The following is a 24,553-nucleotide window of genomic DNA, read 5'->3' as shown; positions in this document are numbered from 1 at the left end:
ATTACCGAATGGACCGGATTAGAAGATGTAGTCAAAGCAGAAGAGGATCCTCCAATCGGCTCGAGCAAATAAAGTTCATTGTCTAGTCAACCGCGTCCAATCTCCTTCCCCGTTTCCAGATCCTGGAAGACACAGTAAGATGGTGAAAAAGTCACTTTACAATTCAAGGCATGTGTAAGACTATACTGATAAAGAGCAAGTTAGTAGAGAAAGAGGGAACATGTAAAACTTTAGACAAAGAAAGTGATGGAGAATGCTGAATGGTCCCTTTTCCAACAATGGAAAAATAGGAGCCATCAGCAATTCGAACTTTATCCTTTCCAAAGGTTGGAGAATATTGTAAGAAAGAGCTGGATAAACCTGTCATATGATCTGTGGCTCCTGTATCAATGATCTAAGGAGTAGAAACTGAAGAAGCTTGAAAGCCTGTAAGAGTTTTACCTGAAGTAGCAAGGTAGGAGTTGGTATGGGTAGTAGAGGAAGCAGTGTTCGAAGCTGTACCGGCAGTAGAAGACTGCATAATACGTCGCAGAGTAGCGAACTCCACTTGTGAGAAACCAATGTCTGCAGAGGGTGTGGTGGAAACTGTCTCAAAGAGATTAGCCTTTGGTTTTCCATTTCTTTGTGCTCATTTTTGCTCAAAATCAGCAGGCTTCCCATGCAATTTCTAACAATTTGCCTTGGTATGATATGGTTTGTGACAGTGCTCACACTTGACAATCTCCTTAGCCGGATCAGATTTAGTGTGAACAGATTGTAAGGCTGATTTCTCCATAATAGGAGTATGAAGCATGGCTAATCGATGACTTTCCTCACACTGAACAAGAGCATAAGACTGTTCTAGTGTAGGAAAGGGAGAACGACTTAAGACTTGCACTCTGATCTGATCATACTCCACATTCAAGCCTGCTAAGAAGTCATATACCCGAATCTTATCAATGTGCTTCTTATAAGTAGTCACATCATCTGGGTTAGTGGAATGATAATCCCCATAATGATCCAACTCCTGCCAAAGAGAGCGCAACTTAGCATAATAGTGGGCCACAGTCAGCTCCTTCTGGGTTGTCTCATTAAGCTTCTTTCGTAACTCATAAACTTGTGCATCATTCCCCAACTGTCCATAAATTTCAGTAGTAGCCTTCTAGATTTGGGCTGCAGTATCAAGTAATAGGTAACCCCGGACAATATTTGGATGCATGGAATTCAAAAGGAATGACATAATAAGGGAGTCATTTGATATCCATTTATCCTGTAAAACACCTGCGGTAGTGGGTTTGACAATGGTGCCCGTAATGTATCCAACTAGTCCTCTTCAAGCAATAGTCAGGTAAGCAGAGCGAGACCAGATCAAATAATTTGTTCCATCAAATCTCACAGAAAGAGAATGAAGAGTGGGGTAGTATTCAGGGCCGGCGGGAGCAGTAGTTGCCAGTTGAAAAAAGTGTCTGCGTTCTTCAGTCTTCACCTTTTGAAAAAAAAACTAAAACGTCGCAGAATGCAATAGCCAAACAACTCAGGACAAAGAATTTCTCCTTTTTCCCCTCTTTTTTTTTTTTTTTTTTTTTTTTTGTTCTCTCTCTCTCTCTCTCTCTCTCTCTCTCTCTAGCAGAATAGCAGATTATAAGAAAGAAAATAAAATGGTTCGGCCAAATATGCAACGGGCTGGTTTGGTCTAAATTTGGAGAGAACCACAATATGGCCTAAATTTGGTTTGGTTATATGGAAAAAAACCAAAATCTGGTTCGACCAAAGATGAATTGGTTTTAAGGGATTTTAGGAATACTATTGCATCGTCGAGTTTCAGGGTTTTAGTTTACCTAGCTTCGATGGCGATGGTGGGTGAATAAGACTCGGTTGATGACTGATGGCTGAAGACGATGATGGCAGCGATGGCGGAAGATGATGGCGGCTATGGCTGAAGGCAGCAATGGCTGAAAGAGTTTGTTTCCAGAATATCGTTTCAGAAATCAGAATTTCTTGCGATGGCTGAAGGCAGCGATGGTTGAAGGAGTCTGGTTCCAGAATATCGTTACAGAAATCAGAATTTCTTGCAATGGCTGAAGGAGTCTGGTTCCAGAATTCAGAATATCGTTCCAAAAATCAGAACTGCGATGGTGATGGAGTGCAGCAGATCTTTTTTCTCTTTTTCTTTTTCTTCTTTCTCTTCCCTAATCAGACGATGGCTGCTTGGAAAGACGTCTAATGGAGGTAGGTTTTCCTCATCGAGAATTTTTTCTCTTATTCTTCCCTAATCGAACTTAGGCTCGATGCCATCTCTGAGAAACACGAAATTGGTAGAATGGCTTATTGATCCATGATCTCAAGCCCTCTATTTATAATTAAGTGGAAAGTAGACTATTACAAGTGTTGGAATTTATTAATATGATGAATAAATTAAATGCCCAAGGGCATTATTGGAAACTCCCTATTAGGGCGGTTACAAAATAGGGTTGTATATTTTGGTAACCACCGCATTAGTGAGTAAGTGTGTGATTCATTCGCACGAGATTTATCTCTGAGAAACGGCGGCTCCATCTCTCTCCCTCTCTCTTAGAATCGCAGGCTTGGAAATTTTTTTCTTTCCTCGCTTTTAATCTTCATTCCATTAATCCACGGCATTTGGGTTGTGGATATCATTCCCATTCCTAGTGATTGTGGAATCGTCCCGGTAAAGCTTTGGTGGTGGAACGAGAACGTGGATCCAAATCTAGACTTCCGCTGCGAATACTTCATAAAAGGGAAAGCGAATCCAGGTAAAGAATCTTTACCCCGTCAATTAAACAATATTGATATATATGGAGTATTACCAACATTGGCATCAGAGCCATTGGTTCCCACGGTTCTTTGTTCCTCCCCATTGTTTATTTTAATTGTATGGATCCAATGGGAGGATCAAGGGTTTACGGAGAATCCAGGGTTTAATACGAAACCCATGGGAGAATTGATAGGGTTTATGGAAACCCTTATTTTGGTTCGGATCCGAGTGGGAGATCCTTGTGAATTTCCCTAATGAAGATTTGCATGAATTGATAATCCATGATGATAATTTTTTGTTTAAAATTTATTGTTGGATTTTTTTCATGTGTTTTTGGATGATTTTTTGAGTGAAAAAACGTGTTTTACCGTTTTTTGGAAAAATTTCGTTCATGAAAAATCCGAGAAAAAACGCCGTTTTCTGGTCACAGAATGCCAGACGGATTTTCCGTCTAGGCAGACGGTCATCCGTCTGGTCACAGAATGCCAGACGAAATTTCCGTCTGGGCAGACGGTCATCCGTTTGGGCATAAAAGGCAGATGGAATTCCGTCTGGGCAGACGGCAGTCCGTCTGGGAGATGGATTTTTTGGATATTGGTCTGTTCAGTTTAGAATGTGTTTCTAACTTACTGGACACCAATGGCCCGACAATCTGTGTGGTGTTTGGGCATTGAGGGCCTAATGGGGCCTAGTGGGAGCTAATGAGGTAGAGTTGTTCTGTGTGAACCACCTCATAGCTTTAACATGATTGCATGTTTTATTTTAATAAAACTATTTTTTATTTTGGGTCTATCAATCATGTTTCTTGCACAGAATGGAACTAGTGTATAAGTCTATGTGGGTTTGCATGAGAATTTGATTGAATGTTTGTTATCATCTCTTTTGGTTTAAATGCTTATCCCATAGGTTGACTATGCTAGTGTGATTTGTTGTTGCTTGAGTTGTGTTTTATGCTAGAATAGTTGAATTCATCCTAGTATGTAATGTCTCTAGAATAAATGGCTGCTACCAAGAGCATTGTTGCTAACTTCGCGAAAGGAGATAAACCGAATGAGAGGTATTATGACCTTTGGCACCGAAATGTGTAGTATCTCCTAGAAGAATAAAACATGCTGGAAACCGTAAACTAGACCATGTCCCCGCCTGAGGAAGGTACCACTGCATAGCATCGTAGGGTCCTTGAGTAATGCTTGCAAGAGAAAAGACCGGGTAGCTAGGATTACAATCCTGAGCTCCATGAGGGATGACCTGATGCTTTGGTTTGAGAAGCATAGGACTGCAAAGTCTTTGTGGGAGGCTGTGAAGTTCCAGTATGGAGGGACTTCCACCACAAGAGGCCGCCAGCTCGGACTCACCTTTAACGGTTATAAGATGCACCAGGGTCACACCATGAGGCAGCATATAACCATCATGTCTAACATGATTAGTGAGTTGAGCGCATGTGGGCGCCAGAAGACTGATGAGGAGCAAGTCTCCGCGATCATCGAGTCATTGCCAAAGACTTGGGAGCATATGAAGATCTTCTTGACTCATGTTGATGAGGTCAAGACATTTGATCAAGCTGCCAAGCACCTTGAGCTAGAGGAGGATCAGATGTTGGCCGATGTCCCTCACGCTGAAGTAGTTGCTGCTGAAGCAAGCACTAGTAAGGGTGCAGGCTTCAAGAGCAAGAAGGAGAGAGCTCAACCTCAGTGGTCTAGGCAAAGTAACAGAGGTGGGAACAAGAGTGGTTTATGAGAGTGGTGTTAGAGTTGTATTTGAAAACAATTCTTTGGCTTTGTATCTAGGTGATGCAATTTATGGTTATGGTTTTCTTCTGAATGGTTTCATTGTATTGGATACAATTGATTATTCATTTAATTCTAGTAGTGCTTTTGTTTGCGAAGATACTGTGTGTATTGATTATAATTTGTGGCATGCTAGACTAAGACATATTGGCTTAGATAGGATGAACAGTTAGCAAGAGAAGGTCTCTTAGGCCAAGGTTCACTATCTGATTTGCCAACCTGTGAGTCATGTCTAGCAGGAAAAGCAACTAGAAAACCATTTAAAAAGGCTTTGAGAGCCTCTCTTCCTTTAGAACTTATCCATTCAGATGTGTGTGGACCCATGAATGTGCAAACTAGAAAAGGACAGGCTTATTTCAACACATTCATAGATGGATTATACACGGTATGGTCACATTTATCTAATTTCTCATAAGTCAGAAGCTCTGGAATGTTTTAAGAAATTCATGAGCTTAGTTGAGAATCAGTTAGATAAAAAGATTAAAACTCTTAGAACGGATAGAGGTAGAGGTATCTCTCCGATATGTTCAAAGGGTTATGTGATGAAAAGGGGATATCTAGACAACTTACTATTCCAGGGGACTCCACGACAAAATGGGGTTGCTTGAGAGGAGGAATAGAACCTTGCTAGACATGGTGAGATCCATGATGGCGCAGAGCAAATCTACCCATCTCTTATTGGGGAGATGCTTTGTTGATCGCGGCCTATATCCTCAACGAGTTCCAACCAAATCGGTTCCTTCCACACCATATGAGTTGTGGACCGAAAGGAAGCCGATTTGAGTTACTTGCGCGCATGGGGATGTGCAGCATATGTTCACTCTACTTCTCACCAATATGGAAAGCTTGGACCCCGAGAGGAAGAAAGTGTATCTTTGTGAGATATTCTGAACCCTCAAAGGGCCATGTCTTCATTGGACTAGATAAGAATGAGAGGAGAACGGAACTTGAGTCTAGGGATGCAACATTCTTGGAGAATGATTTTCCATCTCTTTCGGAGTTAATAAAGAATCATCGGAATTCTTTGAGATACAAGATAGTGGTCTTGTCACTCCGGGGATTCGGATTACGGATAATGAACCCGGGGTTCATCTAGAAGATCCTAGTGGGAGTGGGAGTGCAAATGTGATAGCTACCTTAGACGATGAGCAATCTGACATGCACTTGCGCCGTAGTGGGCGCGGGCTAGTTCCTCGTCGACGTTTCGACATAGAGGATGAAGCCTACATGGTAACTCCTGAAGAGATCGACTGTGAGATGACTTCAGTCGATGAGCAAGAACCAAAGAGCGTGCAGGAAGCTCTTGCGGGGTCAAGCTCAAATGAATGGTTGAAAGCAATAAAGGAAGAGTTGGAGTCGATGAAAGTTAATCATGTCAGGACTTGGTTGACTTGCCGCCGAGCGAAAGGCAATTGGGAACAAGTGGGTTCTCAAGATCAAAAGAAAGGCGGATGGATCTATTGAGAGATTCAAGGCTCGTTTAGTGGCTAAGGGCTACACCCAACGAGAGGGCGTTGATTATGAGGAAACTTTTTCCCCTGTGGTTAGGTTTGCCTCAATTCGCCTCATACTAGCCATTGTTGCTCAGTTGGACTTGGAGCTTTATCAGATGGATGTAAAAACTACTTTTCTCAATGGAGAACTTGAGGAAGAGATCTATATGGATCAACCTCAAGGTTTTGAAGCAAATGGACTTGAGCGCAAAGTGTGCAAGCTTAAGAAGTCCATATATGGCTTAAAGCAAGCATCTAGATAGTGGAATGTGCGCTTCCACCAAGCTATAATGGAAAATGGTTTTTCCATGCTTGAGGAAGACCACTATGTTTACACCAAGAGATCTGATAATAATTTTGTCATTCTGACACTGTACGTAGATGACATACTTATGGCTAGCAATAGCAATGAGCTATTGGAAACCATTAAGAAATGGTTGTCCTCCGTATTTGATATGAAGGACATGGGTGAAGCAAGCTATGTGCTTGGTGTCAAGATTGTCAGAAATAGGCAAAAGAGATTACTGGGTTTATCTCAAGAGACCTATATTGACAATGTCTTGACGAGATACTAGATGCACAACTGCAAACCAGATTGGATTTGCGCTTAGTTGGCTATAGTGATGCCGACTGGCTTGGAGACATCGATGAGCACAAATCAACCTCTAGATATGCTTTCTTGCTGAATGGAGGGGCCATTTCGTGGTATAGCAAGAAGCAGACTCGTATATCCCTCTTGACCATGGAAGCAGAGTATGTGGCATGCTCAGCTGCGGTTCAAGAGGCTGTTTGGTTAAGGAGATTCCTTCGACATACTGGGATTGTGATGACATCTAAAGAGGCTGCCCTTGTCTACTGTGATAGTACGGCAGCTCTTAGCTATGTCAAGGACCCCAAGTATAATGGGAAGACCAAACATATACAGTTGAGATATCACTTTATTAGAGACATTACATCAAGGAAGAAAGTTGTACTTAAGCATATATCTACTAGTTTGATGGTAGTTGACCCTCTTACCAAACCTATAGCCAAGGATGTTTTTTATTTCTCATGAAAAATCCTTGGGCTTGCGTAGATTATGACTTATTTTTGTACTGAGACTTTCTTATTATTGAGTAATATGAGTTCATTCCAGCATTTATTTTATTCACTTTCTGTGTGATTGTGTTTTTCTAGCATAAAACAAGATATGTCAATAGGCAAGAGAATGGCTCACTCACACGAGCATTCGCCTCTGGCGCCTTGGAGGCGAGCAGAGATGAGACGGATTGTGAATGACTTTCTGTAGGTCAATTCATAATCATGATGTCGCCTTGATTTGGAATCAAGATGAGTTTCTCTATTGTGAAGAGAATCAACATGAATGTTCCCACTATTCATGTTGCCTATAGGAGCCAGGTGCGAGTACTTTATGTGGCGCTAGGGTGGCGACAATAAAGAAACTCGAGTTAGGCGCAAGGGGTTTCGATTGGACTAAGACCTGTATGGTGTTGAGATGGACATACGTTCTATTGTATAAAGAAATGCTCCACCATAGCACGTATATCATATTATGTGTGCTTAGCGATCATTGGAAATGAGAGGATGGATCCCTGCTCCTCTCATTGTGTGAGTCCTGGACCTTATGGTCCATTAGTGTTCTTAATGACTTTCGACGACATCATGAAACAAAGGGTTGATATGGCTACTTTGGGGTGTTACCTATGGTCATGATAGATTCGACCTAAAGGGGCACTACCGGGAAAGGAGTCAATCCTAAGTGTAGTGATGGTCTGGGGCGAAAGGAAAGGTTTGATTCAACTGCACCCTAAAAAGTGTTTGCTTTGCGCGCAAACCGTATGTGTTACGGATAGTGAACATTTTAAGGACAAGAAGGTGATCTCTCAGAGGGATCGAGATACCTTTAGTCTGGTGAGTTTGAATAAACCTAGGACACTGTGTTATACTAATGCTTATTTGATTTGTTCCTATGAGTGATGTGCCATTCTGGCCTTCTGGGAAGGTTTCTAGTTTGAGGCTCACGCGTGCAGGTATATCACCGGTCGCACAACCCATTTTGCCAGTATGACTTGTGGATATTAGTGTCTGGTACACAGGTGATCTATGTATCTGGGATACATAGTGAAGAGATCAATATATATGTATATCTGGGATATACATATGTCTGGGACACAAGAGGTCTATGTATCTGGGATACATAACAGAGAGATTGTATATGTATATCTGGGATATACATGTGTGTCTGGGACACAAGAGGTCTATGTATCTGGGATACATAACAGAGAGATTGAATATGTATATCTAGGATATACATGTGTGTCTAGGACACAAGAGGTCTATGTATCTGGGATACATAGCAGAGAGATTGAATGTGTATATCTAGGATATACAAGTATGTTTGGGACACATTGAAAGATTAACACTTGCCCTTGTGCAAGTGGGAGCTGTTGGAATTTATTAATATGATGAATAAATTAAATGCCCAAGGGCATTATCGGAAACTCACTATTAGGGCGGTTACAAAATAGGGTTGTATATTTTGGTAACCACCGCATTAGTGAGTAAGTGTGTGATTCATTCGCACGAGATTTATCTCTGAGAAACGGCGGCTCCATCTCTCTCCCTCTCTCTTAGAATCGCAGGCTTGGAAATTTTTTCCTTTCCTCGCTTCTAATCTTCATTCCATTAATCCACGGCATTTGGGTTGTGGATATCATTCCCTTTCCTAGTGATTGTGGAATCGTCCCGGTAAAGCTTTGGTGGTGGAACGAGAACGTGGATCCAAATCTAGACTTCCGCTCCGAATACTTCATAAAAGGGAAAGCGAATCCAGGTAAAGAATCTTTATCCCGTCAATTAAACAATATTGATATATATGGAGTATTACCAACAACAAGGAATAAAATTTTACATGAATATAAACTCTAATTTAACTCCTATACAAACTCTTATTGGACTCCTAATAGAATCCAACATGAATCTATCAATCAAATGAACATGAAATCAACTTGCAAAGAGATTGACAAATGAATCATTGCTAGAATGTAATTCATTTTTTTTTTTAAATAAAAATCTTATTTTCAATTCAGAGTTGGTCAAAATTATTGGTATATTATTCGAAAAAAATTGATTTAGAATAATAAAATTATACTAACTTTTGTTCTATGGTAAATGTTATTTATATTTATACTTTCTTCTAGATAAAAACATTTGGGATTTAATTAAAAATGTATAATAGATACTTTACGTCATTGGACTAGTTATTGTCTTTTAAAATGTATGATGTTGGTAGGGCTACCAGGGGCGCAGCTGATATTTTGATTTGTTTCATGGGACATTGATATTAGAAGGCAAATCACTAAGTGCTATTGATAATTTGAAAACATTATATAGAGAACTCCCTTTTATACCCCCTTAAAAAAGTTTTTTTAACGTCTATACATTGATCACAATAGTTCAAATTGAACGACAGGTTAGATTATGCATTTTATCAAGTGTGTGTGTGTATGTATATAGGGACAAGGTCAATATCAGGGCGAATCAGGGTTAAGGACAGTGTCAAGACCAATCAGGGATAGGGATAAGTTCAAGGCCATCAGGGACAAGGACAAAGTCATGGCCAACAAAAGATAGGGACAAGGTTAGGGTCAATCGAGGATAGGATAGGGACAAGGTCATGGCCAATCAGGGACAGGGATAGGGACAAGGACACGATGAGGGCCAATCAAGGATATGGACAACGTCAGACCCATCAGGGACACGGATAGGGCTAATTAGGGACAGGGATAGAGACAGGGCCTATCAGGGACAGGGGACAGGGCCAACCCATCCCAACCTGGCCCAATTAGGGAATTAGGGTGAGAATGGGCTTGGCTTATCCTGCAGGGCTTAGGGTTAAGGACAAGAATTCTAGGCCCTGAATTAGAGTCAAGGCTGGAATGGGCTTAGCTACAAACATATAGGGAAGGGAATAGGATTGGAAAATCCTGGCCCAGCTCATCCCTATTGCAGTCCTAACCAGGGTCTTCCAAGGATGATATCAGAAAACTTTATGGGGAGTATGTTTCACTAAATCACATTAGAATAGGTGTGGTGAGTCACTGGTACTAGGCACCCCGGTGTTACCTCAAGTCTTGCACTGTTAAGGAGGGAAACCTTGTATGGTTGGGGGTGCTTTTCTATTTTGAGTTCTGCGCTTTTGACAAGGCTTTCAGAAACTATGTTAATACTGTTACCGTTATCACTGATGGTCTAAGCTAAAAATCCTCTTGCTCTTAAGTCTGGTGTGGAAAATGCTACTCTATCTTCAATCTTATCCTTAAGACTCTGTAACTAGGATTTTAGACATTACATTCAAGTATGCATTGTGGTCTAAATACTTCTCCTAGAAATCCTCTTTTGGTTTTGCTTCTGGTGGAATGCAAAATACCTCCTATTCTGGAATTTGTTGGTTGGTGTTGAAGACTGTAACTTTTAGGACACACTTACAAAGTAACCCTTCTCGTAACAAAAGAGACATTCACCTGGGTTGTTACTGAAAAGCAGGGCTCTATAGTCACTCTGGTTGGTATCAGTCCTCTGGGAGGGACTGCAGTGGAGGGGGTGTAAAGTTCAGTGGTGATGGTGGGTCCTTTATGAAGTCCTTCCTGCTTTACTTCTTCTAAAGGGTTTCTGCATGTTTATGAAGTCCTGCCTGCTTTGCTTCTTCTAAGCTAGTAGGGTTTCTGCCTGTTTGTGAAGTCCTACCGGCCATGCTTCTTCTGAGCTAGTAGGGTTTCTACATGTACGGATTTGTCGAATAAATCTCCGAGGTCCAGATGTCTGTGACACCTAAGGCCACCTATATTTCATACTTCAGATCAAGCCTGAATCGAGTCATACTTTGTAGCTTGCTTTCCTGAGTGCCTATCTTTAAGGCCAAAGTGTCAAATTAATGAATGTAACCGACAATTGACGTGGTACCCCATTTCGAAGTATGGAATCTCTCTTGTAACCTGGTTTTGTAGTGCTCTAGAAGGTACTTCTTAGTCAATATGCTTCTCATCTGGTTACAAGTGGAAAGCTCTCTACCCTCATAGTAAAATTCTCTCTGCAAGGTGTTACACTAATCCCTAGCAGTCCGCACAAGTTTGGTGTTAGCTTCTGAATCCTCCCAAGTGCTGCATCTTAGTATTGGAATCCTTCTAAGTTGTGCTGAGGGCCTGTCTTCCTGCTTTCCGCTGAGTGGACTCCGGTGTAGAAGGGACAGGTACTCTAATTTTCTTCCATGTTTGCAAACCTGGAATTCAGCTTAATCATTTGAACAAGAATTTGCTCCGGCCATCTACTTAGTTCTAACTTATCCATAGTGATTTAAAGCTCCTAGGAGTTGCTGGAACCAGCAGCTCTATACCACTGATGAGACCCTGAATCCAGGGTTAGGGGTAATTTGGTAGATTCCTCAGATTACAGGGCTGTGCAGCAGTTCCAGCAAAAGGGGAAGGATGCTTAGGGTTTCAGCCTTTTAGAGGACTCTTGAGGCTCTAGAAGACTAGAACTCTGCTGCAGGTGGTGGATCAGATCTGAACTTCAGAATGTAGGGTTTATGGAAGTTAAAATTCTGCAGAATTTCTTAAAGAAGACAAAGTGCAGAATTAGAAACTTAGAAAACAAGGCTTAAATCTGTAATTAATTTGAAGGTTAAGTTCCAACGGGTGGGGCAACCTAAATGGGGTGAAAAGGGAAACTTAAGGGGCTAGGAAAATAGGTAGCAATAGGTAAGGAGTGGGAGGTAGACCTGCTGGTGTTGCAGGAAGTGGGGGAAGGGGCTGGGAGGGTCGTAGGGCCCAAAGGGAAAGATTAAGGAAGCTGTGCTGCTGTTGCAGTGCAGCAGCAAGGCAGGGATGGGGGATTGTTGTGCAGAACAGGAGAGGGCTGGGGTATGATGTGATGGCTTAGGGAAAGTTGGGGAAAGGATGGGAGCTTCTGTACTTGTAAACTGAAGGGGCTTGCTGGAACTGTTGCTCCAATGCTTGAAGAAGAAGAAGAAGAAGAAGGTGAATTAAACCACTGAAACACCATTACCCAGCCACAGGTCACCCATCTCAGGATCCCACGACTTCTCTCAAGTCCATCCTTTCAACTCAATTTTTCATTCATCTAAATCTGAAAAGTACAATGTAAGAAGAGGCTATTTATAGCCTAAAATAAAAGACTCTAAGTGGGGTTGAAAATCCCTAATGGATAAGGTCTCCAACTCTTGACCAAAACACTCAAAATTAAATCAATTTACTACAAGACCTCAACCCTTAAATTGGTATCTTGTTAAGACACTTAACAACTTCTAAATAAAAACAGACTTCAAAAGATAAGAACCCCTTCGGATAAGGAATCTTATCTTATCCATAACTAACTTCTAAGGACTTGGACACTTCATAATTCAAAATCGACTAACCCAAATAGAAAAACAAAAGTAGAGAAGGAGGGGATTCTATCATGACCCGTATTGAGCCCTAAAAGGGGGCTGGAAAATACCAAAATGCCCCTAGGCTGGTTTGGCCCCTCCTGGACTGGCTTCTATTTTTGAGTGGGCTTAGGCCTCTTTTGGCTCTTCGTGGTCTCTATGTTGAAGAAGGAAGCTGGAATTCAAAATAATATGCAGAACTCTATCTTCAAAGGTTGCCGCAAGTCCCCTTCGGGAACCCACAACTCCATCAAATTCATTAATCATTAAAACTATTGACTACAATATTACGAGGCTTATTTATAGCCTTTAGAAGGAATTCACACTAAGACCTTGATTTAGAAAGCAACTTCAACTGAAACTCTTATTTAACTAAGGACTCTTAGACAAGGATCCTCCTTATATCACTCTAGAAGAATCCAAATTGAATTTTAAGAGTATATATGGAATACTAGCAAGAAGTAGAACAAAACTAGAGGACTCCTTCACAACTTAGGAATTCTGACCTAAGGAGGACTCTTCAATAACTTGACAAATATGGACTCAAGACTCAAAATTAAATGTACATCTAGGGTCCCACGACACACTGAAACTAATGAAACCCTAAGTTGACTCAACTGGGAAATAGAAAAATTATCAAAAGACCCCTGCTAGTACTAGAGGGCCTTAGGGTTTGGGGAAGAAACCCTACACCCTGTTTTGACCCTGGACTTGATTTACATTATCAGCCCACATAGAATGCCTGGATGCTTTAATCGAGGACCAAGACCTTGGATTCCATGCTGGTTTCACCCACAAAAACCTGAAATATGGCTGAGTTGGTCCCACGTTGAAACTGGGAATTTCCAGTTTAAAACTCCACATGTAATGGGCTGGTCAAAATTAGTTGAAACTACTGGAACTTGTTAAGACTATCTAAAAGCCTGAAACAATTGAAAGTTGAAGCTAGGTTGGTTGGATTGGGTTGCAAGTGAAGTTCAAAATCTCGTCTCATCTTGGTGAGATATTGAGATTTCGCAGAAATTTTGGTGGGTTTTAGATGGTTTTTTTGTCTATCTTTTTGTGTACAGCCTACAGATCAAAATCCTAATACGAATTCGAAACTCAATGTTTGGAAAAGGAAAAAACGATTTGGGACCCTATATCTAAGACCTCCAGAGATCAAATTCCCATCCACGCAAGAGAACAAGCATGTTTATAGCATAAAACAAGAAAACAAACGTAGTTATAGCTCAGGAAGTTCATATTTTTTCACCGGATTCCGATGGTCTTTCAAAACTCTGAGTTGGGTTCATGAAGAAGCAGCAAACAGATTCAGGCTTCTAAACCAAAATCGAAACCCAAGTGTGATATTGTGAATTTGTAGAAAACGTTAATCCTTTAATCATCTATAGAAACCCTTAATCTCCCCTCTCTCAGTTTCTGATCACTTTAATCAACCTATACCTATTATGGGGATTTGAAGATTCAGATACCACAGATCCCAATCTTGAATTCTTTCCCAAATCCCTCATCTTTGCCAAATCAACCAAAATTCACCGATTCTCTTGTATCTTTTTGTGATTTTTGTTTACCAATTCGATCTAGACCTCTCTCCTCCTCTATTTGAAATCTGAAATCCAACAAAAGAAGAAACGAAAAACAATCTAATCAAATCATACCCAGATCTGATCTATCATTTGTTTGTATCTTCTTTTGAGATCCAAAATCCCAAATCTGTCTCAGGTAGGGATAAATACAATAGCAATGTTATTTTTTACAAAAACCTAACACAAAGTGGCGTTTTTTATTTGAACATGCCCAACTGCATGCAAATGAAACTACGTCATGTTTTTTCACAAATTTAAAAATGAATATACAAGAGAACATTGAAACTTTCCCTAAAATGTAAGACTATATACTGAAAAGTAGTCAAAATCTCGATTACGATTTACAAATTACAATTACAACCCCTTGAAAATTCATGAAGTTTCACTGAAATTTCCAAAATTTCACCGAAATACTGAGATTTCTTTGACAAGTCGACTGAATTTTGTTTTGGCCCCTTTTGTCTTGCCAAGGTCGAGACAAGCGAAATTTGGCAAAATTTCCCCGAAACGTTAACTCCTAGAGAAGCTAAGACTAAAATATTTCGCTTTTCATGGGGTCCTAATGTTTCTCCTTTAATATACTATGAACAAAATCGTAGACCATATATAAGTATTCATACTTTCCCTAACCTTAGGGAGATCATGTTTTTTCTTAAGAACGAAATCAAATAAACATTCTTCCCTATTAAGGGGCATCTCCTTTCCATGCTAGAAAAAGGAAAGAAAAAAAAAACAAACTTGACTCAAATGCGCAACACAAAGAGATTGATCTGAGTCTCGAAGTCATTTCTTCTTATTTTGATCAAGGAATGTGCATAATTTAATGAGGTAAAAATATGTAAACTTGAAGAGCCTCGAGCATTGCTCCTCAAAAGAATCATTCTTTTCTTCTAGAACACTTTAGGACATGAACAGGGCTGTTGTTGGTGCAATGGTCAGCAAGGCACAGTTGTAGCCTGAGGTCAAGGTATCTTTACAGCCTCTTAGGAAAAACTTTTGGGGTAAGGCTGTGTGGGAAAATTGTCCTCCCCCCTCCCCGACTATACTTGTGTAGAAGCTTTTTGCACTAGTTCCCCCTTTTTGTAGGACAAGAACTTGAACCGACATAGTGTGCAATTGGATCCCACAAACCAAACTTTTACTTGATTTTCATAAAGAGCAACACCACAAAAGAGTGTGTGTTTGTGAAAAACACAGAAAGGAAGGGAGAGTAGGACAAAAACGTAGATAGCTGATTTGTGGGCTTCCCTGTTGATGTGCTTATTTAGAGGCGCCTTAGGGTTACCCAAGTGATGCTACGAGTCAACTTACCTCCTAACTCTTAGTCTAGTTCAAGTTTTTCAGTCCTATCACAATTTGAATAGCGAATAAATAGAATATAAAGGCAAAGTGATAGTTAAATCAATTTATTAAATGTACAAAATTTAGTGCGTAACTTTGGTCGTGATAAGATGGATATAAGGCAGTGAGAATTGATGAGAAAGAGATCCACAAAGCAATTATTTGGAACCTTACCTCAATCATAAATAAAAAAGGCAATATAGAAGAAGATGTTTCCCAAAGAATCAAAATATGGTGGATGAAGAAGAGACGTGTGATCAATGAATACCTTTTAAGCGAAAACGAAAATTCTATGGAAATGTCATATGACCAGCTATGATGCTTGGTGCAGAGCATTGGGGTATTAAGAAGCATCATATAAATAAACTCAGTGTAATAGAAATAAGGATGTTAAGATGGACGAGTGGCAAAAATAGAAAGGATAAGGTAAGGAATGATCATATTAAAGTTGGACTAGGAGTAACCCCGATAAATGATAAACTACAAGAAAGTCGATAAAGGTGGCACGGGCACATGCAATGGAGGCCTTTAAATGCCCCTGTTCTGAGAAGCGGTTTAATCCAAATCAAAGGAATTAGAAGAACTAGCGGTAGACCTAATATAATCTTTAGAGAAGTGGGGTGGAAGGATATGCATAGCTTAGGCCTTATGTCTAGTATGGCCTCAAATAGAGCTAATTGGAAGGCAAGGATCAATGTAATAGATCCATTTAGTTGGGAAAAGGCTTATTCTCGTTGCAAATCCCATGTAACTCCCTATGTAGTTCCTAAACCTAAGAAGGGACAAGGCAACAGGAAGTCGAAGAGGAAGAAGTGCAGCAACTGAGGTCTTACATAAATCGTAACCCCCTAAACTAGTCCATTCATTTATTGAAGATTACACGACTACCATCCTATAAGGATTTTTCTAAATAAAAATAATAATAAGAATCAAATTTACAATAGAAAAGGAAACTAGGCTTCTCACATTAGGATGAGATCCCCTTTTCTTATTTTTCCTTTTCCTTTTTCACCCCTAGCTTCTAAAACTCCCCCTCAAGTTGGAGCATAGAGATCAAACATGCCTAGAGTTTGTGCTTGACCTAGCAACTACTTAGAGTTTGTGCTTGACCTAGCCACAACAATTTGTTTCTTACTCTTCCAAGATACAAGGTTACCATCGATCAAAGTGTTGTAGCCCATGCTAGATCCTCCATTAATTAGTGATCCAACCCAACCAGCATTAAAGAAACCTTCAACTCTTTTATTACCATTACCTTAGTGCAATAGTTCATGGCCAGGAGCCTTCTTCTATGGTGATAGGAAAATTCCTTCCTTAGATTGAGCAACTTTTATACCCAAAAAGTATTTTAGTCTTCCCAAGTCTTCAGTCTGAAAGTTCTGGTTACAAATATAGCTTCAATTTATAAATGTTTGTGGAATCATCTCCAATACTAATGATGTCATCAACACGGACAATAAGAAACAAACTTCCAGTACTAGAATTGTGGAACAATACTAAATGGTCACTATCACAATGAGTTGGCCGTAATCAAGTACAACATAGGTGAACTGCCCATACCATGCCCATTGCGATCACTTCAAACCATATGCAAACTTCTTAAGATGACAAACCTGACAACTTTGCCCTTGAGCAACAAATTTAGGGATTATTCCATATAAACTTTCTCATGGAGATCACCATCAACGAAAAGATTTTTCAAAGAATTCAATAATCTAACAAAAGTTATTTTAGCAACAGGGTAAAAAGTTTTCCAGTAATCCACATCATAAACGTGAGCATACCCTTTTGCCACAAGTTAGCCTCCTTCAAATGAGCAGGACTACCATCGTTGTTTACCAAAACAAAGGGAGAAAAAAAATTTAAAAAATAAGAACTATCAATGCCTAATGGCCTTCTTCTCAGGTGACAAAGGCACCAGATTCCAAGTGTGACCGTCATGTAAAGCAAAAAATCCTTCCATCATAGAAGCTCCCCATTTTGCATTAGATAAGGCTTCAACAAAAATCTTGGGTAGAGGGTGACTCTCAATAGTAGATAAACAAGAATGGAATGTGGATGACAAGTTAGCATAGAAGCAAAGTTAAAAACTCCAAGTGCCTTTGTAAAGAACAATCAGAACATCAAGGTCAAATGGAACAGGGGGAGGATTTACCACCATATATCAAGAGGAAGAAGGCGTTGGTGGAGGAGTAGAAGGGGCAGCATCTGGTTAGTGATGTCTCTAGTATACTGTTAAGGCATCCGTCTCAGTTGGAATATGCAAAAGAATAGCATCCTGGAAAGTAGTAGTCTGAATAATATAATAGACATCATCAACAAAGGTAGAAACAGGAACACCAACGGAATAAGGTGTTTTTTAACTCAAAGATTGAAATATCAATAGAGACAAAATATTTGTTTAAGTCAAATGAATAACATCAGTAAACTTTTCTAAGCACAGAACAACCAACAAAAATACATTTTAGAGCTTTACAGTCCAATTTAGATGGTCTGAGACGGAGGTCACGGATAAAGCAAACACCCAAACACACGAGGGGCTAAACAAACAAGGAGCAAATGGAAGAGAAAAGAGTAAGGAAAGGCAGGCTGTTGCATTACCTTTCTATACAAAATTACAAATGTAGCAGTAGATAGTTGGTACTGGGCTACCTGAAACTCGGTGAAGCGTTTATTATCCACCGCAGACGTCTTCGAGATTTTATCTTCAGGCTAAGGAGGTGTAGTACTGATGTCTTTAGTAGTAGCAGTAACCTATGTAGATTTGCCATGTAAACCTCTAACAAAATCTCAGAATGTGCCCTGGCCGGCCACAATAATGACAAGTCTAAACTGGTCTAGATGTATCCGTAAGCTTCTTAATGAGGTACTGACACTCACGTAAGAGCAAGATGTTCGCCTAAGGCTTGCTCTCATAGGTAGTGTCCACTAAGCCAACCATACTAGCAGTTAAGACTACCTACCAACTCAGCCTTTTACACTCCTTGAGGGACTCGAGAAAAGAACTTGGATGAACACTTGGAGAGTTTTGGGAGAACTAAAAGTATACTGCACGAATAATGTGTCTCATACGAGCCTAAAATGCTTGATGGCTTGGTGGATGTATTGGTCAAACGAGGCAAACTCTATTTTTAGCCACCCTATATGTTACAGTGAATGGCTATGATATTTAAAAGCATCCCTCCACCTCTAGCAGACGGGAATATAATCTTCCTACTTCCTAAGTAGAAAGCTCAATAAATCTCTTACATTCATACAAGTACCCCCTAGAACTATCTTGCTTCTAAAGGCCACTCCACCAATATCTAACTCTTAGAAGCATAGACGAGACAATGAGCCTACTTCACTGAATGAACCAACCTCAAGGGCTTATTGAAGCTGGTCTTTGGTCCTAGTGGTCAGCTTGACAGTGCGCATAGTTGACAAATTCAGTTTTGGAACAAATTCTGGTTTAATAGGTTTTGCCAATTCAAAGATTCAGACGAAATTTGGCAAACAATCTGACTATTGAAAAAGAAATTGAACTCTGATTAACTCAGTCCCTACACTAACAAAGAAACAATCAAGTACAGAATTATCATTGAAATTTTGAAGAGAATTCCAAAATTTCCATCCACTGTTCCCTCATTTTTTACCAAGGAACACAAAGATGCCAACTTTTCAAGTGGACTTTGGATTCGGTCCAGATATTTTACAAATTTGGTAATATGAGTGTTGTCGGTGCTCCGGTGCTCCTTAATAATACTGGGAAAGATAAGGTCACCTTCACATGGTGAATCAACACTAAATGAAAACATTTTGAGCAGCAGAAATTGGTTACTTAACTAAGGAAAATAAGTGAAGTGCACCATTTGACTTTCATATGCCTTCTGTTCCATTGAAGTTTGGACCACTCCTAGTCACACCATGATCCTGAGTACTGACTATTCAAATTCTCTTATTTTGTCAATAGGAGGCTGTAAAAGACTTATTTTTCTCCATTTCTTAAAAAAGGGTCAAGGGTGTACATCACCATTATAATGACCATCTGTCATAGTTCTTCAAATAATACAGCATGTTTATTTTTTTAACAACAAAAATATATCATGAAAAGAGGAAAGAATTCATAAGCTCTTCCTACAAGCCAGCGAAGAAGGAATAATGAATCAATCTAACAAAAAGACAGCCCTCAGGTAGGAAAGGAATGGAAGCCAAGAATCAACAATAAGCCTGTTTCTATGGCTATCAAGGTACAGAGAGGAATCACCTAGAAACTTGGCTTCTAATTTGAATGAAATGGTCGCCCAAATCTGATGGACTTATTGAATTTATAGGTCCAATGCTTGATATGCGCTCAATTGAGGTAAATGACAGTGCCCATATGAGCCTACCCACTAAGTTACAGCTGATTTACCAATGAAGCTCATATTCATCCAATTCCATTCTCTACCCAGAGATATGTAGGAAGACAACTTCTAGCACAATTGATTGGTACCCTGCAAGTACAGTGCATGCATTTCAGGAGGTAATGTCTTTGACTCTCCTGTTTTCAACATGTTCGTACCCCCTCTTTCCCCACCCCTTCCCTTCGCCCTCTCTAGTAGCTGTGGTGAAAATCCCGGGAGGCACTGTTATATAGTTACTCAAAAAGGGGAGATGTGGTGCATCAAAGGAAATTTCAAATCGCCTAGTTTAGGGTGAACTGTCTGATTACAAAATGAATCATCCAGCTCCCCATCTTTTTCTGTTATGGTTTTACTAGTTAAAACTGAAACATATAAGATTTGTCTTTCCATGTAAAAGAATGGCAAATATTCTGCCATACTGAAAACTTTCAAGAATTAGTTACTCAATGTAAACAAGTAAAAAGCTTCTTTGTTTCATGATGGAACCAAGTAAAGCATTATTAATAAGAGAATGAAACTCCTGTTCCAATCTCTTCGGTTTCTAGACGTATGTAGCAGTGTAAATTTGTATTTTGGGATCTTCATATGTTTTTTCTGATATTATTTGTTCATATGAACATAAAAATCTTTATATATATGCACTATTATTTATGAAATTAACTTCTCTCTTTCCATCAAAAACTTATCTAACTAGAGTTGACCTTAGTGTGGCTAATCTATTGCCTATCAGATATTAACCTGCACTAGACGCACCTTTCTACTGATAAATGTAGAGACTAACAGGTTGACAATCTTTCATTGACAAGAACTCTATATAAAATAGAAAACTATTATATTCAAAAGATTTACAATATGAAAGTCCCAACCATGATTTTCTATTGAATATCAAAACTGATAATTATGTTCCATAAGTGCATAGCAGGGAAAGGTTACCTTCCCTAATATTAAAGGCACCAAAAGTGTAGTAATAAGGCTTCTAAATAGTTGCTCGGTTGGAACAGGTACACCAACTCCAGCTGCTATGAACTTTGACAGGGAAAGAGGTACCTGAATGTCAAAGGACCTTTAGCAATGACCGAGAAAAACAAATTAAATAATTTACGATTGGACAAAGGCATTGATTAATAAGTCAGAGATAAATAGATAAGTTCATACTAGCATTTGATCGAGCTTCTACAAATCTCTCCCGCCCCCCCCCCTTGTATTTTTTTTTTTTTTTTTTGGGGGGGGGGGAAAAAGTACTCGGTCATCCTGAGTTATATGACTATCTAGAGATCATACCCTGTGCTTCCGACAATTACTACCATATCCTTCATTGAAACATGGTTAATAAATGAACATATTATGCCAAAACGCCCTTACCTATAATATAAAGCATAAAATAAGAAAACTTAATGGTAAAAAAAAAAAAAAAAAAGATGGTCAGTACATATACACCTAGATAGTTTTAAATCTGATGTTATGGTGTGCGAATCAAAGTGAGACATCACAAAGAAATGGTCATTTTCTCCCCTCTCACACTTGAGTAACAGGTACAGGCTCTATGTTTTAGGGCTTCAATATGGAAGGGCACTTTTTTTCTTTTCTTTTTTAAGGGGGGGGGGGGGAGGGGATGACCAATGTTTCAACCGACCAAGTTGCTGAGGTTTAAAGCAAAAGATAGCATGTTTCCAATCAGAGATCGAAGGGGCACTCTTGATCTGTTTGTAGGGTCTAGGGTGTGAAGAAGTTTTATGGAATCCATACTGATTAATCTTGCGCCATTGCTGCTTTAAGTTACAGATCTCAAATAGACAAACTAATCTAATCTATTCTATAAAGATTAATTTTTTAAGCAACTGAGAATCCATAGTGGTTCAATTTTTTTAACTGAGAGATCGTAAGTTTCCTCCAAAGAGCAAAATACCTGTAAAGTTGAGGGGGGGCGACCAGAAAGGAAGTGTCCAGAAGAGAAGAAAAAAATGTCAACAACATTAACTTGATTTGATAAACTAGGGTTTGAATTGAATAAGCTGTTTCTTTTTTCTTCTAATAAATCATCTTAAATTGGACCAATCCATGGGAAGATTCCTAATTCCCAAACTGATTTGATTTTCAGAAAATAAACAGTTTAGATATGGAGTTTATGGCAACAATTCATGTATTGAAGCAATTCCCATGTGGAGTTTACAGCTTCAAATTCTGGATTCAGACAAGAAAATTCCCAAATCAGAATTCTTTGCTAGAAGTGGAACTTCATCTTAAGGCTAGTAACATTTAGAAGACTAAATCAGAGTATAATGGTGGAACAGAGACAATGATGATGATGCTACAGTGGTGGTGGAATAAAAGATGGAAGGAGAAAACGGTTTTCCAACTTGAGAAGAAAAGAGAGAAAAATAAAAAGAAAGGGAAATGGATGTTAATTACTGATGAAAAAGAAGAGATGGAACCTGTTTTGCTTCTTATGAACTGAATAACTATCATAAAATGATGATATACTTCATAACTTTATTTGGCAGTTGCTTGAAAGCCTGCTTAGATTCATGACTGTTGGGTAGAACTGGTAATTGATGATCTGAGTAATCAATAAAACAGAAGGGAAATGTGGTTTTTTTTCCTCCTTTTTTTTCCCCCTTTTTTTCCTTTTTTGGTAGAGAAGTTGACAGGTTTAGTTGAAGGTACAAGATGATGATGAGATTGAGACGGAGTTACCATTTTATTAAGGAAAAAAGGGATAATTTAGGTAAAACAGGTAACACTAACCCTATCAAGGTGGTCTAGTCATTGAAATTATTCGTTTCAAACAAGTCCGTTAACTAACCATGAAATGTTAACAGACTAGGTTTAAGTGAAATGGTGAAGAAAAAGTACAGGATGTACGAGGAATTGTCAGAAACACAACGTATGTTTTCTGGATTGTCATATAACTCGGGGGGATGTAATAACCCAACCATACACTGACCCACAACTACCTCATAGGACCCACACTGGATGGATAACTGCTGCCGATTTATGGTCCCTTCTTGTGGACAACAAATTTTCAGAACCAGAAGTGATGGAATAAGGGAATGAGGACGCAACCCAGATGGCCATGGTAGAATTCGAATGAAGGAAAGGCCCCAACTCAACAGGTCTGGGCAGACGGATTGCTTATTTCCAGGGGATGCACATTTCGAAGGTGAATGATAAGGTAATAGAGCCCAAACAACCACTCCTCAGTCTTAGAAGCATTTAGACTTATAGTGCCATCAATCCAGGCCAGGAAACAAGCCAGGAAACCTAGCGGTCAATCGGCTGGAAAAGTGGTAGTCAATCGGAGTGGGGAAGCGGGAAATTGACTTTGTGCAGGAACAGGATTTTGCAATACTCTAATTACCCCCAAGATGGCCTATTTAAACCCTACCCCGACCCCTAGAACAAAACTTTACAACTAAGAAAGGAAATTGAGGAGAAATGGAAAGCCAGAGGCCTAGAAGATCGAGGGAGACCTCAAAACCTTGGGGAAGTGATCTAGGTGCTGCATTAGAAGACTACGCCTGATTCCAGGTATGTTCTACTAACCAACTTTGAGTTTCGTTCAACTTTACCTAGGCTGGATGCTACAAAGGACCATGAACCCATTGGATTCAACCTAAGGTTAGGAAGGGAACACAAGAGCTATCCATGGGAGATGTATATTACGTCCTCTCATTCTAAAAGGACCAAGGGAGAAACCATGACATTCCCCTCTTCTCTAATGAATTTGAAGGTCTAAAGACCTACACTACACAACTTAACATTGTGACATAAGACAAAATGACCCTAAGACCACTGAATTGGGAGTATTTTTCCTTCCATGGGAAAAAGATTCCCTAAAGGCAGGTTTTGGGTGAGAGGTTGTTCCCAAGAAGTAGCCATGGAAGAACCCCAACAAACTTAACAAATTAAGAGGCAATCATACCTAGAAGCCTCGAGTAGAGACAGTGGCTCAGGAGGAACTCTCATTGAGAGCCTATAAGAAAAACCCTAAATCCCAAAACTGTACAATCAGTGACAGAGAGAACCAGTCAATCGGATTGACTGCCAGGTCATGGATCCAATCAACCACATCCTGCTGTGTAAACAGTGTACACAACACAGACCACAAGTCGATCAGATCGACGGGTAGTTTTCTACTCCAATTGACCGCCCATTGCTGCACTATCTTATGCTAACCCAGTTGCTTACAAGAGATGTCAGGCATGAATTAACTCATATATGTCTTGCCTAGGGTCTGGAATGACAGAAATTGCTGAATTCATAGGAGGTAGTCCTCAAAACATGAACAACGTATTCATGAACCAACGGTTAGGGGCTGTATGCTAGAATTAGGAGAAAAAGTTACAATCCTATGCATGCAGAACTATTCTTTGAATTCTATGAATATTTGTTCTTCCTTGGTTCTGCTAATAGTATGTTGCACCAACAGACTTACACTTCGGGGTTTGAAGAACTTGTATTAATTGAACTGTGGATAAGATGAGATACCTGGTAGTATAGATTTATGGTTATGCAAAGTATGAATTGTGTTATGGATATGCAATGGGATGGGGGAAACACCAACTCAAGCACGCATATTACTCCCCTTTAACACGCGCCAGTGCCAGAACCTCGGTCGATTTACTTTTCTGATGATTGTTCTTATGAGTGGAGCTGACCTATACCCTTGAACGTACCAGCCACGGTGAGAGAACGGTGACCCATATCCCCCAACCTAGCAGTGGAGGTGTGAGAGTGGTGACTAATCCCTGACCAACCCAG

The 24,553-nt window shown here is 39.8% G+C and overlaps 1 protein-coding gene across 3 annotated transcripts in view; it reads right to left on the bottom strand.

The window, feature by feature from the left end:
* The window catches only part of LOC149024235 (Sodium Bile acid symporter family), a 146,537-nt gene that overhangs the window by 101,621 nt on the left and 20,363 nt on the right, over positions 1-24,553 (bottom strand). For all 3 annotated transcript variants that reach the window (XR_016171613.1, XR_016171612.1, XM_089144555.1), the window contains exon 8: positions 20,726-20,839. Coding sequence is in view for 1 of the 3 variants with exons in the window: in XM_089144555.1 (XP_089000681.1) it covers positions 20,726-20,839 (114 nt within the window). In the remaining 2 variants the exon portion in view is untranslated. The remainder of the gene's footprint in view (positions 1-20,725; positions 20,840-24,553) is intronic.

The sequence above is a fragment of the Hakea prostrata genome, chromosome 2 (genome assembly GCF_041222555.1).
Source record: "Hakea prostrata isolate BN-2017 chromosome 2, UWA_Hpros_2, whole genome shotgun sequence".
In the NCBI taxonomy this organism is placed as follows: Eukaryota; Viridiplantae; Streptophyta; class Magnoliopsida; order Proteales; family Proteaceae; genus Hakea; species Hakea prostrata.
Note: the sequence above shows the minus strand (reverse complement) of the source record. Positions and strands in the feature narration are given on the sequence as shown.